We start from the raw sequence: 18,346 nt of genomic DNA on the forward strand, positions 1-18,346 counted from the left end.
TAGAGTGCAAAACCTTATATTTTGTACTATTTTGTATGTATTTGTACTATTTCCAAACTGAGCCTAAAACTCCATTTGCGAAGAGTGCAAATACAAACATGTTCAGTGCAAATAAAATACAAGTGAACCCATTTTCATAATGAATCTTGCACATTTGTATGTGCACCGAATGAAGCATATATTTAAAAAAAAAAAGTTTCAAAACTCTTATTATAAGTTTGCTCCTTTAGTTGGTTTGTTAATTGTTACTTTTATCATTAAATAAATAGCACATTACCTTCTGCCAGAACTACGATTGTAAGACATGTGAAAGGGGACGGGATACACACCCCAATCAAGAAGGGGTACATCTATGGATCGCCAATTTGTTTGCATGAGGTTCAGTCTGGAAGGAGTACAAATGCAAATATGTACAGTGCAAAATCTTGTATTTTGTATTATTTTGTTTGTATTTGCTCTGTACATATTTGCATTTGTATTCCTTCCAAACTAAGCCTGAGTGGTTGTACACGTTCTAGCAGATGCGGAGTTTATCAAATTTCGCCTTTATTATTTCTCAGTTTAAGTCCAACTATGGTATATTCACTGATATTTTGCTTATTGTTAAATCAAAATTTCAACTGTTACATAGTCTACTTTTCATTGATTCACATCTCACAAGGTGGGTGTACATACCATCAGAACTTCAACAATGTTAAAATGTCAGTTGTGACGTATCATTATCATTGGTTCACATCCTTGTTGAATTGTGCAGTTGATGCAACATAGATTTTGCCCTCAATTTGTTCTATATCTCGTATTACCTTTTGTAAACTTGCATTGATTGCTAATTTGCTATCCCTCAAAATAGGAACTAATTGCACTTTCCAATGAAATTTGAGGTTACGACTAGGCAATACGCATCCCAATAGCGGTATTAGCTATTATAAATTAGTTGTGGCCGATAAACAGATATTGACAAAGTTCAGATAGGCATTGTAATTACTGTTACTTTTGTCACAATGGCCAATGGACCTGCCTCTGGTGCGTGTGCGTGTGCTTTTTTGGCAAATCCAGCGGTGGTTGATGGGGGACGTAAGTGTGACATCAAATAGCGTGAAAGAGTGAATAGAAAGATAAAAGGTATCGCCCTTCAATTGGTGATACTGGTTAGCAACACAATTTTAGATGTAGATCATATCTAAATCTCATACGGGTGATGCAATATAATCCACATCTTTATAATGTTTAGACGTTAAAACCAATTTAATGACGAAAATAAGTGCATTAGGAGAACAAATGGTGAGCCTCTCTACGCATGGAAAATAGAACGAAAATGCCGAAAAACCTGTATAAAAGTGACAAATGGCTAGAGAAAGTACATATATAGTAATAGATACAAGGACCAAATCTCACATGTACACCGAAAAGAAGGGAAAAAATAGGAGGAAAAAACGCAAATTTCCTGTGACATTGAACAAGGCGAGGGGGTTGGTGTACACCTGTTATCTAGACTAGAGCGATACAAAATTTGATAAGCAGGTATACCATATGTGCAAAAGTGCAACAAAGAATGATAGCTTATCAGTGAGCTCCATGCCTCCTCCATCCCATTCGATAAACCATCAAAATCAAATGCTTTCTTTCCCATGGCAGGCTACTGGCAGGCTTGACAGCAGTGCAATCACATTCATGAATCTCACCAACAAAGGAGCTTCTCTCATTTTAATCCTCTACCTTGGTCTCTCTCATACCCATTACCACCGTTAAGTCGCTTATCACCATCTCTTTTGGTTCGAGGAGGAGTGGAGGGGTACATTCTGGAACTTTGGACTGGCTGGGTATCAGGGTCATACGTTTGTGAAGCAAGGTAAGTCAGAGCAGTGACCACATCTGCTATAAGGGGCCGCATGGTGGGCTGTTCCTGAACACACATTGCAGCAACAGCAAGCGCCTGGTACAAGCCCCTCACAGGATATTGACCCTGGAGCATCGGATCTGCCATCTGTGAAAACTTCCTCCGGTCTTTGAACAATGGCCTTGCCTGCACCCAAACCCAGATGGATAATTTACAAATAACCATCAAAGTGAATAGATTAGATTATGGATTAAAAAAAAAAAAGAAAAAACAAATTCTTCCTCTTATCTTTATTTAGCGCCTGCATAAGGGACTATTAGAAAGTCAATTGACGCTTGTTTGAGGCCATGGTTTTTAAAAACAAACCGGTGACCGAACCGGTCAGGGGTCCGGTTACCGGTTTGAATGGTCCGACTGTTCAACCTGAACGGCCGGCCCGTTCTGACAAAAAAAAAATTAAAAAATTGGAAAGCGGTCAAAACCGTTCAAATGGTTAACCGGCAGGTTCAGCGGTTTGCTGACCAAAATCAACGGTTTTGGGGGGAAAAGCGGTTTTGGAGGAAATCAGAACCGGTCAGGTGACTGGTTCCCAGTTTTTCTGGTCCGATTGTCTGGTCCAGTCTGATTTTGAAAAAAATGTTTGAGGTTCTTGGTTAAAAAAAAAATGCTTCTTAAAAGTTGCAAGGCATCTAAGCAATTCTGGTTTTTTTCCCTAGTTTTATATACCATCCAGCATATATATTAATTGAAAAAATAGCAATTCTCTTTATTAAGAACATTAAATTTCCTCTCAGAACATGCAAGTCATAGTGACAATGGTATTTGAAATATATTGATTTCAATATTTTTCAAAAGTAATACTAATATAATAAAATATTTAATAGAACAAATTCATATCAAGTTAGCAACTAAATAAGGCTATAAATTTATGTAATAAAAATTTACAATAGAGAGCAAGTAAAAAGAAAGGAAAAAAAAAAGTGGTTGACCGCTGTTTTATTTAGGCCTCGTTCGCTTTTTCGGTAAATTATTTACCCAGGTAAATGCAGTTCCTGGGTAAGTTTTTCCTGGGAAACACTTACCCGGGTAAGTGCATTTACCCATGTTCTTTTATTTCTCATGTAAATAAGGCAATGACCATTTTAGCCATAAAATTCCATTATTAAAAAGGGTATTTGTGTCCCATTCAAGTGTTGGCAACTTCCTCCCTACGTGGGAAAGTTATTTACCCACTTGGGAGATGGGTATCACTTACCCGGGTAAGTGGTACCCAGGAAAATAAACTTTCCCTGGTCCCCACATAAATCTGAAAAAAGAACATAGGATTCTTGGTCAATGGGAACCAAAATCCCATTGACCAACTTTCCCCCCTCTCAAAATCCGATAAAAGAACGCCCCCTTAATGTAAGAAGAGAGAGTAGAAAACAAGAAAACAAGAAACTCTTTATAATTCTGCTTTTTCTTTCTCTTCTCAAAACCCTTGGATCTTTTATATTTCAATATTAAAACTTCAAAACAAAGTAAAATTAACACACCAATCCAAAAAAACTAAAAAAAAAAAGAATGTATAGATAGACATATAAGTGAGATGTAGAAATGATGATGATATTATTAATAAGGTGCTAGCCTTGTGATTTTTGTCACCTAAGCAAGCACCTTTTTGCTACAAGTCAAGACATTCAGGTAAGGTGCCCAGCCAAGGGTAACTAATCATCTAAGCAATGCCTCGACAACTATAACTATGCATTTCATATGAGACCAAGTGTTTAACAATAGATGGGAATGCATACAAAATTAGCAAGGTGAATTCTCACAATGCATCATATTTAGGCTTATTGAGTAGAATACCAAGGCAGCATTTTTTTCTCGCCTTGTTTTGACCTTTTGGATTTTCCAAATTAATTTTGTTTGCAGTTGAACTTTGAAATTCTCCAACTCTCCAAGTGGCAAACCTTGGATGACAGCACAAACATGTTATTGAACATCTTCATAATGTGTTGGTACCTTTGAAGATCTTGTTCCCAATTCATATTGCAATTTTTTTTCCAAGCTTGGTGCTTAGCATTTTGTATTGTGTTCCTTGAAGTTTAAGACTAGTTGGGATTCCATGTTTCAGCACACAGATGCCATCAGGGGTCCTGCCAATGTGGCTTCATCCTTGACCACAAGAGCAGTTTCTTCCCCTGGAAAAAAAAAAAAAAAAAATCAAACTCAGATGCTGCTATACTGGGAATCCAGGAACATCAAGGTAGGAAAATTCTTTAGAAACCCATGATGAAGAAGCACTGATGGCCTATTCAACCTCGATAGATGATACAGATTCATCAAAACTGAACGAATGCCACTTCAAAGACTGTGCCTGAGTTTCTTGCCACAGCCAGACTACTCCAAAGTCCAATCTAGAGGTGGAGGGATACTCTAAAGTGGTAATTGGTGATTGTATAGGACCATCTAAAGTCGTAATTGTATGAGGGGGAAAGGTCCACGGATACTCTGCCATTTAATTAGGGAAGTGAGATCTCTACCCTAGAATTAGCACCTTGTCTAGTTGGGTTAGAAGAGAAGGTAAAAGATCTAGCAGACTATCTTGCAAGGGTCTGTTTCCCTGGGCAAGCCTGTGAGAAATTTCTAAGGGATGTGGGTGGTTGAGCCTTTACGTCCAGTTTTCTCCCTTGGGGACATTACTTGATTGACTTTTCTTACTCAATAAATACTTTCTGGTCTGTTGATGATGGTATAAAAGGCACACCAATAGTCAGCCTTGTGCTGTTTTAGTTCTCCCCTTCACCACTATTTTAGACCATTCAGCTTCACCATGGCTCATGAACTACCTTGGTCATCCTTTACAAGGAAACCCCAACTTTTGTTCCTTGGGAACCTTATCCTTGAAAGATTCACTAAGAATGATACTTGGAACAGAAATTACATTATCCTTGGAGGCAGAAACACTTCTATAAAAAGATTGAAAAGAACAATGAGCTTTCTTTGAGAACATGGGAATACAAAGGACTGCTTGATTACTTGGGAAATAGAGAATAGGAAAGTAGTTGTGGGCGAGGGGGGTAAGGATTGGGAGGTTGATGCCTAGGAAATAGGAATAATTCTCTTTTCAAAAAAGTGGCTTTGGAATTTCCTTTGGATTCTGGCAAACTGGTATTCTCAAATTAAAAGCATCTATTGGATGAGTCCTAAGGAATAAGATGTATAGTTGGCAATGTTTTGGAAGGCTGTTTTGGCTATTGTTGGCTCTTTATCAAGATTTATCAAATGTGATCTAGTAAAAAGGGGCAATTCCTGAGACGACTTATTATTATTTTATTTTTTTATAAGTAAAAGATCATTAAATTTCATTGAAAACCATAATGATAGACATTGTTACAAGCATCCCAAAGGGAGGCCGCAAGATGCAGCCTCACAGTTAGAACAGAGATAGTACAGAGTTACAATTGTGCCCAATACAACTGATCCCTAATTACCCCTTGCTTAGCTAATGAATCAGCCAATGCATTAGCCTCCCTCCCCACCCACCATATACTTAGATTCATCTGCTGTGTTAACCACTGAAATTTCTCCATTTCATTTCTATAACACCAAATCAATGAGTCCGGGTCTCTTAGCCAAGCTACCACCACCTTGGAGTCCCCTTCAATTACCAGGTTCTCCAAGTTCAAGTCTTTTGTAATCTGAACACCCTGTAAGAATGCAAAAGTTCAGCTTTTAAAGACTCTCCAATCCCCACCGGTCCTGAATAAAGTGCTAGTATGATCCTTTATTTCTTATGACTCCTCCAATTCCCAAAGGACCTTGGTTGCCTTGATTTCTCCCATCGAAGTTTAATTTCAGAAAACCTTCAAGAGGAGGTGCCTGGCCTTGTTTTGATCTTCTGCACTGAACTAGATGCAAGAAAACCAATTCCTCCAAATATCATCAAAGGAGAACTGTCTAAACAAATCCAGAGTTAGTAGCCAATGTATAAACCCTGGTCATTACACAATCCAAAATCCGTTGTTTGCTTCTCTCCTCTTGAAAGATTATTGCATTTCATTCTTCCCATAGGGTCCAAATCATGACTGCTCTAGTACACCTCCACATTATTCTTCCCCTTCTTTTTGGCCAAGCAAAGGCAGCAGGTCAAACAGTAACTTAATCTCCCTTGGCATGTTCCACTTACACCTAAACAGAGAGAAAAATCAATTCCAAATGTCTGTAGCAATGGAACAGGAAATTAGTAAATGGTAACAAGATTCACCATTGGGTTTGCAAAGAGTGCACCAGTTCAGGGAAATACACAAGAAAGGCCTTTTCTTTTGCAGGTAGTCCAGAGTGTTAATCTTATCATAAGCCACTTCCCAACAAAAAAAAAAACTTAATTTTGGGGGGGGTGGCTGACACCAAACTTCCTTAACAAGAAAAGAAAGAGGGGTAGGGGATTGGCAAAGAGCAAGAAAAAAAGAGGCACAAGAAAATAAACCTTTATAACTTGGACACCAAACTCTTCTATCTGGTTTGGAAGACTCTAGGCACCTTTATCGAGAATAAGATATCTTCATCCCTCAAACCCCTTTGAAACCCAAAATCCCAATTATAAACCGAAGGCAAAATAGGAGGTATTAAAAACTTTGAGATTATCTCATTTTTATACAAGGAAAGGGAATACAAAGAAGGAAACAAGTCCCTTAAAGTCCAGTCACCGAACCACAAGTCTTTCCAAAACCGGATTTGGGTCCCTGAACAAGCGTCATAACTGACAAACCTGAGGAACTGATGGTGAAAGCTATGGGTTGCTTTCCAAGGTGCTGCCAAAGTAGTCTGACATGATACACCAGCATCCCAGCCATTCTCTAACCTCCCATGAATATTGCTGCCCACCACCTTGTGCCACAAATTCTCCCTCTAAAGGCCATTTCCATAACCACTTCCCATTTGATTAGGTGGTCTCTTCAGTTGGCCTTTCTTGAGGTCTTGGTTTTAGGAGGCACTTGTTGGATTTATGAATTAGTTAATGCCTTGTCATTAACTAATAGTAGGTTGTGGATTATGGACCCTAATGATTCTTTATTGTATACCTCCTTTGATGCTCGATCTCCATCAATCCCATAGGCTCCGGGTTTCCCTCATAAAGCTATTTGGTTAGGCCTTACACCACCTAAAATCAGAGCATTTTTTTCAGAGATAATACATCTAAAAGTTAATACCTAAGAAATTCTACAACAGAGACGGCCTACTTGGTGATTTCCTCCTCTTATGTGCTCTATGCAGTGCAAATTTCGAAACCATAAATCATTTGCTAATCTCCTACTTATATTACTAGAATTTAGATTCTCAACATTTTTTATCAATGTATTTTTTTTCTCATTATTTGGGTCATCCTGGGCAGCACCACCCGATACTAATACCTTGTTTTGACCTTTCTTCTCTCCTTCTAGAAAGAGGGATAAGATCCATGTCTCCATGATGTCAAGAATTTTTGCAAGGAATGATTATCTTTATAAGGGTGGCCTATTGGTTTTTTTTTTACTAGTAAATAAAAAGATCTTGTTAAAAGAAAAGAAGTTACAAATGAGGGTGACAAGTCATCACCCGGGTACAAGACCAACTTTCAGACTAAATAACAAGCTCCACATTACATATCTGATAACCCAGGACCTCCCTAACCTACTTCCAAAATCCTCCTTTTCTATCTAACTGAATTCTGGAAGAATCAATACCCATTCTGCCACTGTTCTGCCCACAGCCGCAACCATCTTCTCCATGCTGCAAGCTGTCTTCAAAAGTCCTTATGTTCCTCTCCTTCCAGATGTTCCAACAAATTGCAAATGGGATACAACTCCATAACAGCTTCACCTTCTTACTCTAACAAAAGATCCCAGTTTTGTTCCCTACAGCAATACTCAGAAGATTCTTGACCACCCCTCTCCTCTTCCCATCTTCAATCCCCTTACATCCTATTGGTTATGGACCATGTGGGTTTTTAATATGTACAACACAGTTGATACCATCATGATTTGAAATGTTGTGACTTTGTCATCAACAAGGACCACTAGAGTTCCTCCCTCCCTCCCTCCCTCTCTCCCTCTATCTCTATCTCTATCTATATCTATATCTATATCTATATCTATATCTATATCTATATCTATATCTATATCTATATCTATATCTATATCTATATCTATATCTATATCTGTCTGTCTGTCTATCAGTTTTTAGAAGGCCTATTATAGTTCATGCCCTTCCATCTTATTGTGGGGTTGGTTCACTAATCTCTATTTCTTGATGTGTCAACCTTAGCATTACTTTGACAGTATAACCATCAAGCAGAAGTAATGGATGAGTTATTGCAGAATCAAATGCATTGTAATTCTAGTTAAGAAAGAAATATGTTACTATGTTCAGAAAAGGGAAGGTGAAAAGCGTGGCCCTAGATATCATATATGGATCACAAAAGTGTAAAGATTAATAATGCAGTATAATATTATAATTGAATTTCAAACAAAAATTCCAAAAGATATAAACTTGATAGTGAAAAAATATATAACCAAGATATAAACTTTGGGAAGGGAACTCCATAAGAGCTGAGCTGGAGGCAGTTCTGTATGGTTTACAGAAGGCAAGGGAGTTAGGAATTCAGAAATCAATAATTGAAGGGGACTCTAAAGTGATCTTAAGCTGGTTGAGAGGAGAGGAAAAGAACCCTTGGTGGTTCAGAAATGAAATTAAAAAATTCAGAAGCCTGTCAAAAGATATGCAAACTCTAATCCGGTGGGTTCCAAGTCTAGCAGATCAACTAGCAAAACAAGGGGTTAGAAGAGATCAGATTTTCTGGGCTTGGTTGTAATCCTAATAGGTTTTTTCTGGGGTTGTCTCTTTCGTGCTCTCTATTTTTCAAAAGGCAGCCGAGGCTGCTCTCCTTTGTAAATTTTCTCTATATTAATAAAGCTTTCATTGATTTTACTGATCAATATATATATAATAAACATAACTGTTAATAAAGTCATAATTTAGCATGTTTTGTAAAATCAGCACTTTGGGTTGATCTGACTTTCCTAACTTGAGTAACTTCATCTTTATGTTCCCATCATTTTTAGTTCTGCTGAAATTTAATGATTCATGAAATCTGATCTCACTTCAGAACAAAATTGGAATCACCAGACTCAAACCCCAAAACTTTAAACTTGTCTATTCCCCTCTCTCCTATCAATAGATAACCTGTGAATGTATTTTAATAAGCTCATTATAGAAAATTAGAAAATAAGATAGTGCACATGTGCCAAACAGGCATCATATCTTCTATGCACCTACAGCTTATTGCATAAACTGTATCAAGGCAATAAGCCTAATCCCCCCCTCTCCCTCCCCCCCCCTCCAAAATTGGACCTTATCATTAAATGTAGCCATTTTAAATCTCATGCTACAACTCCTTCTCATACATCCCACATCATTACACCACATTAATGGTCCCAATGTGAACTGTTATGTTGTGCCTTGAATTCTTTGTTGTGGCTAGGGGTGGCCATGAGCCAAGGTCTTCACTAGCTACTCGAGCTTGGCTCGGCTCGGTTTCAACTGAGCTTTGCACCCAATTTACAGGCTCGATTAGTAAATGAGCCGAGCTCGAATATATAAAAATATTATAATTCTTAATTTTTTAAATATTAAATAAAAATGTTATATATATAATTTTTTATTTTTATAAAACATTTTTTCTCAAATCGAGCTCGAGCCAAGCCAAGCTGAGCTTAAGCTTACGAGTTCTTGACTCGAGTTGAGCTCGAGCTCAAGGTTAGAGCTCAAACCGAGCTCGAGCCTTGTACTACCTGGCGAGCCGAGCTCGAGCCTCGTACTATTCGGCTCGGCTCGGCTTGAATCCACCCCTAGTTGTGGCCCACTCCAAGTTCCGACCCATAGTTATGGAGAAAAACCCAAGAAAAAAATTTCATTAAGATCTGTGGTGGATGTGGATGGACCTGATTCATTGACAGATTGCAGATCTAACCCAATGTTTTATGTTCCTAAGGTGTTTTTTTCCTGCACCTATAAATACCCTCTTGTATCTTTTTTTATCATTAATACCCTCTTATATCTGGACCCAAAGTCATCTTGCATGTGCAAGAAAGACTCGAAGAGAGCGCTCCAAGGGTTGAGTTCAGGTTGGCCATTGAATCTAGGTTGTATATTGATAAATTGCAAGAGATTTATTAGATTCATAATAAGAGGAAGTCTAGGTATATTTGCAGCAAGGGTTTCCTGTAAAGGCTTTGCGTAAGAGAGTGTATGGGTGTGAAAGGAAGCTGCTCATCTTTGTATCTTCACCATTTGTTGTTATAGTGGATGCTCTGCCATCACCCGTGGACATAGGCTATATGCTGAAAAATGTAGTAAATCTTTGTGTGTTTTGTTTTTCTCCCTTTATTTCATTTTCAGTATCTCTGTATTTTGTTTTTGGTTTGACACTGAGTCTTGGTATTTCTCCTGGGTTTATCACCATGAATCTCTGTAGCTTGATTCACTAGGTGGATTCACTTTTCTATTAACTGTGATTCTGCACTATCTTGATTGCAATTCCACCTCATTGCTAGTGTAATTCTGCACTTATTCTGGGAGTCTCACCCTGGATTTTCCCTTAAAGTGAGGTTCACACAACAAAAACTATAAAGTGCTTGACCCAGTAGCACAGAGATATATTTCAACAAAGAAATATCTTGGAACTTACTTAACATGAAAGAGATACCAAGGTAGAGAGAAAGATAGGGATCTCTTACCCATGCAACAAGGTTGTGTTCCCCAGCTGCTTTTGAATTGTCAATTGCTTTCCTGCCGGTGATAATTTCCAAAAGAACAACCCCAAAGCTATATACATCGGATTTTAGTGTCAGTTGACCTGTCATCGCATACTCTGGAGCACAGTACCCATATGTTCCCATCACCCTAGTGGATACATGGGTCTTATCCCCAACAGGGCCTAGTTTAGCCAAGCCAAAATCAGACAGTTTTGGATGATACCCCTCACCAAGCAAAATATTCGAGCATTTTAAATCACGGTAGATAACTGGGGGGTTTGCTTTGTCATGCAAATACTCCAAGCCCTTAGCTGCACCAGCAGCTATCTTCATCCTTGTGTTCCAATCGAGTCGTTTCTTATCAGGTGGAAGGTCTGGAGACACAAGCATATGAAAGCAAATAGTTATGTTACAAAAGTAGCAAAAGCATGAATGCAAAAGACAAATAGAATAGTTAAAAAGTAAAATTTATTCTGTACAATCTATACCATGTAGGTGATCTTCCAAAGATCCCAACGGCATATACTCGTAAACCAAAAGCCTCTGATCTCCATCAGCACAGTACCCAATTAGATTAACCAGGTTAGGATGGTGAAGTAGACTCAACATCAATACTTCAACAAGAAATTCCCTGTTCCCTTGCAAACCATTACGATCAAGTTGCTTGATAGCCACAATCTACAAAGACAGAATATGAAAGCTTCAGTGTCAGCATATGCTTGCAACTCAGGTTCAAATATCACAATCTGAGTTGGCATGATACATAATTACTCCAGAACAATGTGAAAGAATGCTATCATTTTTTTAATATTTCATTGAACCAGTTAAAAACTTACAAACTCAGCCCACCTGATTAATGCTCTCCAATCGCCCTTTATAAACTCTACCAAAACCTCCCTCACCCAAAAGACAATCTGCCCTGAAATTCTTCGTTGCAGCTGCCAATTCACGAAATGTAAAAGTTTGTGCTGCTATGCGATCTGACCCATCCTTGGAGCTCTCTTTCTTCACATCCAATGATGGATTTACCTTCAATTTCTCTGGAGAGAAAGAGAAGAAAAATGGCCAACATTTAATATCATAACAAGAGCAACAAAAAGAATAATATAGCATGCAGAAAGTAGTTGGGTTCCCGCAAAAGAGGAAATCCTAGAATGCAGAAATCACCAGCAGTTTACAAATAACAGGAAAAGACAGAAGACAAACAGAACACTCTAGAAAAATTTTTAGATTGGATTTCTTCAATCAAAATTTCAAAAAAAAAAAAAAATCCGCGTAGGTAGCAACAAAACAAACATCCCGTCCACCAGCTTTAAATTAACAGGAATAGCTTCTACACTTGGTAAAAGACTAATCCATTTCGAGAAGCTAATTTGACTTGGCTTCAATAAGATTAAGTATCCTTCAGATATTGAACTCTAGAAGATCCTAAGTTCATCTCACTGACATGCTAATTTATTATTCGTTAATCCTTCATTTGACAATCGTCGTCACAGTCAACAGATATAGCTCCACTGGAAGCAGTTTTCCTACTAAACAATCGTGGAACGGAGAAGAAAGAAAGAGAACAGATTCTATAACCAGGAAGAATAAACTGGATGTTCACAACTAACACGAGAGTTAATAATATCTATTGTTTAGGAAACCTAATTTGACTTGAATAAAAAGTTTAAGTCAAATAAACACGGATAACTATGTAGAAACCCAGAATAGAGATAAGAGAATCAGAAAGAAATGAAATCCAGAGTCTTCGGGGACTCATAGTCAGAAACCGATCCATATCAATTCAATTGAAAAAAAAGGAAAAAAATATATAAGTCCAAAGTTACTTAACAAACGCAGAGATGGGTTTCACCATAAGGATCACAATAAGAGGGCCAAAAAGCAAAACGATCTAAGTCTAAGCTAATCTTAGAGAAACCCAGAGAAAATAAAATAAAATAAGAAAGTAAAATCAAATAGAAAGGCTGACAGCGAAACACGTACTCGAAGTGTAGAAACCATCAAACCAAGACTTCTGCTCAAAAAAAATTCCCAAATCATTTCGTCCCAAATCTGAGGAGATCCATAAAACAATTCAAAACCCTAAGTTGGTACACAGCAAATTATCCAAGTAACCCGATTGTGGTCAATTAAATTAAACCCAGCACAGAGAAAAAGGCTGATATAAACTTAGGGGAAAAGGTGGGGTGATTCTATCTTTGACAAAAAAAAAAAAAAAAAAGAAAAGAAACGACTGTGAACTCGACTGTTATACACATTTCTAAATTCTCTCAATTTATATTCAAAATATTTCCTGAAATACCTGAAGTGGATTGGATCTGCTGATCATCGGGCTTCTTCTTCTTAGATTTCTTGTTTGATTTCCCAGAGCAGGGAAACCAGCCCATGGCTCGCTCCCCCAACTTGCAGACGCTTTAGTGAGAGACAGAACCAACAAAAGCAAACCAAACACGCGAGCAAGAAAGCGAGTGTTTCATAGAGAGGAGAGAGAAGCAGAGATCTCTATTTATATTTATCTCCGAATTTATTTATTTCCTCAGCTTCATTTGATATTTAATATTATTAAATTAGAAAATAGGTCTTTTCTGTTTGAATTTCTTGCTTGCATTTCCGGAACATCGTTCGGCGATCCTATTGATGCCTGAAAAAGTGAAAAAGCCATTTTCCGTCCAAACTTAAAACGCGTAATTTTGTTTTGGGTAGAACTGAAAAAGTGAAAAAGCCATTTTACATCAGCAGCATCTCTTCCTGAATGACAAAAAAGATATTCTTAATATACGGTTGCAATGGGAGATATTTTTAATATACGACTGCGAGCTGTTGGGACAGTATTGAAAGTGTTTTATTGGTATAAAATTCTACACGCATGTTATAAATTCTGGGCCCTACCAATTTGATCTGACACCGCACATATCACTATAAAACTGAAACCCACCATAAAAGTGAAAAGAAGTCCAATCGTATATGAGATGTATGGTGTAAGGTGTTAAAACATATTTTGTTGGGAGATGATCCAAACTCCTTAAAGACGTTTAACAATGAGATCGGCTTCAGGCCCGTTCGAACAGCTTTGCATCGATTTCCCAATGCAAGGCTATAATGGGTGTTCGACGACACGGGCTTCGCACTGACTGAATCCCGTTTCGTTCACGACGACCCGACTAGGAAATCGATGGCACGGCACTTAATTATTGTGAAGATGGTCTACCTGCTCCAAGTGGATGGGACCTACCTCCTGCGCTACGCAATGGACATGGAAGCATTGTTTATACTTTAGATGATGGAACAACTGTATTAGTCTGATCAATTAATCATCAAAGGAACACGGTTAGGTTCGGTTTTGGTGAACGAGATCTCGGCTGTCCTATCCGGGACCCACAGAACAGAATCCTGATTCCGACCAGAGCCGATGGACGGTAGAGATGCAAGACTCACAGGACGGACTCTGCTCTTGTATCTCACTTCTCTTTGCGGGGGCCAGCTGGCAGCTGGTGCCTAACGGCTCTATTTGGACCGTAGTGTAGCAGTCTCAGCAGTCTGCACTGAACGCGGTTTCACCTGAAAAGATTTTCTCTGCCAAATATCAGCATGATCCTTCCTAGGACCATCTCTTTGGGCCAAATTTGTTTGGAACTGGGCCTTTTCTCGACTCAGGTTGGTTGGCCCACCATCAGACCAGGCTCACATTCTAGCTGTCTCTGTATGGAAGTAGCACAGCTGAGCTGTTTCTTTATATGGTAGAACACTGTTATGGTATTCAAATTAATTCATAATTTCGTATGCATTGTGTTAGAATGCTAATTTGGGGAAGTCAGGCTTGACATGAAATTCTGCTCACGTAGGGTGTCTTGTGGAAAGACCCTTTCTTTTTATTTAAGGGTTTTGATCATGCTTGTTTTGCAATTTACAGTGCAAATCTGAATTAGATACGAATTTTGCATTTGTTTGTTTGTAACTATGATTTGTACTTTTATCTCATTTACACTCATTGATAGTACAAATTTTGTATTCCAAAACCTATGAAAATTTGCACTACCTCCCTCGTGCATCAATTCTTGCTCTTTTGAAATGGAGACCACATCATCTTGCTTCTTATCTCACTCCCAAATAATCCTCCTGCTGCCTCATTTTTCTCACATTTTATTTTCTATTTGACCTTTCATAAATAAATAAGATAAAACAAAAGTAAATCAGAGTTTAAATTCAACCTATTTGCATTTCCATGCATTTACGCTAATACAAATGAAATTTGCACTGCAACCAAAATGAGCCTTTTGAGATGAAACCTGCTATGAGAAAAACCTAATATTAGTTACTTTATATAAGTATGTCGTCTGACCGATTGAGCTCTCAATTATGTTGTAAGTAGATAAATAATTTAGCTGTCCATCTCCTTCATTGGCTGAACAGATTGATCAGTCAGGATGGTTGCTTTCTTGATGTTTAAAAAAAAACTTATCCACTCAACATTAAGAATAGGGAAAGGAAGGGAATGTTTTCCTTTTCTTTCCCTACTTTTTCCTTCAAATCAAACATAGCCTAAAAGAAAAGAAAGGCAATAGCCACGTCCTCCCCCTCTTTAGATGTTATCTTAACAGAGAGGGATGATGAAGTGGAGAGTGTATAGAATTCAAGAATTCTAAACAAGGTAGATGATGAACATGAATATGCCTATTTTTTCTATTTTATTCATATGTGCTCAGTTTGTTTTGGAACTAAAAATAAAAGGGAGTTTAGGTATTAATTTTGGTGAACAAATAGTGGTTCAGTTTAAATTTCAGTTTTTACTTGTTTTTTCTCGATGCTGTCTTTATTTCCTTGTTTGTAAAATAGGGTAAAATACAAAAACATCGCTTAAAGTTTTTGACAATGATAAAAACCTCCCCTATAATTTTAGTTTTAACAAAAACATCTGAATTTTTAAAAAATTTGACAAAAACCTTCCTCCGTCATTGACCTAGACGGAAAACGTCTAACCTATGCATAAAACTTTTTCAAATACCCATTTTACCCTTTTGTAAAATGGGTACTGAAATAACCGGTGAACGTTACCCCGCCTGTGCTGAACTCCGCTCTCTCGTCTCCTCTTGTCTCGGAAGGAAGGTTTGGAGTAAAAAGTAGAGCAATCGGCAATGGCTCCCATCTCAGTCGGTGACGTGATGACAAGCGGCACTCTTGGTTGCTTTGACGAGAACGACGACCTCCAAAAGATCTCCTCCATTCACTCCCTCGCTACTGGTAAAAAGTTCATCTTGTTCGGCATTCCCAGTGCTTTCACCCCAACCTGCAGGTAACCGAATCCCCCCTCCCCATCATCGATCCTTGTCTCTTTCAGTTCAACCTCGCTGCCGCTTAACTCATGGTCTCTCTACTTTTAACTTTCCAAAAATGGTCCCTTCCCGTCAAATCTTTTGCTTTGATGGGACCAGGCCTGCTCTGATCTAATTGGAGAACCGACCCTTATCATACGATTTTGCTTATTTATTTAATTTGGGTGAATACGGAATATATTAATACCAGTCTTTTTGCCTTCTATGGTTGGATTAATGTGAGTTCCAAATTCTGCAGTGAGGGCCTCTACAGATTTCTTCAATGGAACAATCTCACGGTCTCCATCAATCCTGGCCCGTTCAATTTGCTCCTTCTCCCTAATAACATCAGCAATCGCTTTCTTCAGTTCTCGAAGTGTTCTCACCATTATGGTGGGCAAGCCTTTGAACGAGGTTCTCTGCAAAAGCTGAAACAGGGAGTTTCTGTATTCGAGCTCGCCTCTTCGCCAATTACTCTGATTTCTAGTATGATATGTCCTAGATATCCATCGTCTTTGGGTGGAATTTCACCAGCATTGAAGAAGGTGGAACATTTCTCTGTTCAAAAAGTTACTGGGAATGGCGGTTGTTTGTTTCGAGCACCGGTGAAAGGAATGGCTATCAACAAGGGCATTACTCTTACTCCTCGGGAAAGGAGAGATGATGTAGATGAATTGCGGATGGTTGTGAAAGAGGTCATATGTTATGATGATAAAGAACGGAGTCAGTATGAAGAAGCATTGGTTGCAATTACTGTAGATGAATCTCTGAGCAACACATTAAAAAATCTGATTTTTTGGGAGGAGAGTCTGAATTATTGGTGTTATCAAAGTTGTGCCAGCAGCTAGCCAATCATTGTTTACATAACAGAGCATGAGCATAGGGTGGGAGGATGAGGCACTAGTTTTCTTCCTATCGCAGAGTATGGAGCTGAGTTTAGCAAGACATCAAAGGGAAAACCAAGGTAGTAAGGCTTTTGTACAGTGGTAGGGACCATTATGATCTTCTCTCTGTTGTCGTGTCAACTTCATCTCCACAACTTCTCTCTGTCTCTCCTCATCTCTAACATTCTCTTCCATATTAGCTTTGAAGGCTCAGCACCCTTGGCCCTCACTCGTTCATTCTCTCTCCGAATTTGGTTCTTAAGCCGCTCCGCTTGTTGGTGGAGTTGAGAAGAGACGAAAACCAAAGTAAGGCACTGCTCGGCCTCGACAGCTCCGACTCAAGGGCCTCCTTGGACTAAAGAAGAGAGTTGACCTATTGATCGGTGTAATCCGTTCTTCATTAGTGCCCATTTTGCAAAAGGGTAAAACGGGTATTTGAAAAAGTTTTATGCATAAATTAAACGTTTTCCGTTGGATTAATGATAATGATGAAAGGGAGGTTTTTGTCAATTTTTTAAAAATTCTAGGGAGATTTTTGTTAAAATAAAATTATAGGAGAGGATTTTATGATTATAAGAAATTTCAAAGGAAGATTTTGTATTTACCCTAAAATATAAAGCGAATTCCTACATATAGGTCCCACCTGAAGTTGTGCATTAAGAAAATCTCTCTTATCATATATAGGCCCCTCTTTTTGGTTCCATATGTTACCATACGTAGATCCCAATACACCGCGGTGGTGTTCGGTGGGTAGCCGATCGAGAGTGGTCAGTTTCATATGTAGGCCCCTCTTTTTGGTTCCATATGTTACCATACGTAGATCCCACATGATGGCCATCTATTATAACTTCTAAGAGTGAATAAAATTTTTCTATTCTAAATTGAACCTAAGTGTGATGTGATTTTCAACCGTATAAACTTGCTATAAAAATGAATCATTTTGGCTCAAATATAGCTTTTTATTCACTGATTTATTTTATTTGATATAATTATTAACTTAAGTGGAGCCTTTATTATTATTATTATTACAATTTCTTGTAAACATGTGGCTAATCCAAATAATTTGGCTTTCACTTTATTTATGCATGTTATTTCTGTTGGACTTGTGTGTTCATCTTGTTTGTTTGCAGTGCAATTTCATTTGCATTAATGCAAAAGCATGGGAGTGCATAATAAGTGGGAAAAGAGGAGGTGATACTTGAAAGCATTTAGGAATGGCAACAGGGTGGGTTTGGGGCAGGGGACCCCCTCCCCATCTCCGCCCCGTCCTCAGTGGCGGGGCGGGGCATTCATTCCTCATCAGGGACGGGGAGTCCCTGAATTTTCCTCGCTCTAAGGCAATTACTTAAAAAATATCTATTTTATAAACAATTTATACATAGGATATAGGAATTTGGGTGTATTTTAGAATTGAATTATAATACTTTAGGGATAATTCAAAAATAAAATTATGGGATCCTAGGATTTTAAAAATTTAGGGAAACCTTAGAGATATTTTAAATATCAATATTCAACCTAGATATATTTTACTAATTT

General features: G+C 38.2%; 2 protein-coding genes and 1 long non-coding RNA gene across 4 annotated transcripts; 1 reads left to right on the forward strand and 2 right to left on the reverse strand.

Annotated features, from left to right (window-relative positions):
* Positions 1–1,305: 1,305 nt before the first annotated feature.
* On the reverse strand, positions 1,306–13,218 carry CDL1 (Protein kinase superfamily protein). Of its 2 annotated transcripts, XM_010261830.3 has the most exons (6): positions 12,920–13,129; positions 12,601–12,669; positions 11,464–11,654; positions 11,103–11,292; positions 10,597–10,988; positions 1,306–2,023 (listed from the first exon to the last, which is right to left on the reverse strand). In XM_010261830.3, exons 1-6 carry the CDS (start codon positions 13,002–13,004, stop codon positions 1,700–1,702), a joined length of 1,251 nt encoding a protein of 416 aa, XP_010260132.1. In that variant the 5' UTR covers positions 13,005–13,129; the 3' UTR covers positions 1,306–1,699. The 2 variants fall into 2 exon arrangements, with proteins under 2 accessions (XP_010260132.1, XP_010260133.1); XM_010261831.3 differs by lacking the exon at positions 12,601–12,669 and having other exon boundaries at positions 12,920–13,218.
* LOC148802144 (uncharacterized) lies at positions 2,626–10,590 on the reverse strand. The gene is made up of 2 exons (XR_016082538.1): positions 6,904–10,590; positions 2,626–6,010 (listed from the first exon to the last, which is right to left on the reverse strand). It is a non-coding gene; the product is annotated as an uncharacterized LOC148802144 (long non-coding RNA).
* A 2,461-nt stretch (positions 13,219–15,679) lies between the features above and the next one.
* Positions 15,680–17,445, forward strand: LOC104599333 (uncharacterized). The gene is made up of 2 exons (XM_088898140.1): positions 15,680–15,907; positions 16,186–17,445. The coding sequence occupies exons 1-2, from the start codon at positions 15,750–15,752 to the stop codon at positions 16,772–16,774; spliced, it is 747 nt and encodes a 248-aa protein (XP_088754266.1). The 5' UTR covers positions 15,680–15,749; the 3' UTR covers positions 16,775–17,445.
* Positions 17,446–18,346: the final 901 nt, after the last annotated feature.

Source organism: Nelumbo nucifera, chromosome 2, assembly GCF_055504915.1.
Source record: "Nelumbo nucifera cultivar China Antique chromosome 2, China Antique-T2T, whole genome shotgun sequence".
NCBI lineage: Eukaryota > Viridiplantae > Streptophyta > Magnoliopsida > Proteales > Nelumbonaceae > Nelumbo > Nelumbo nucifera.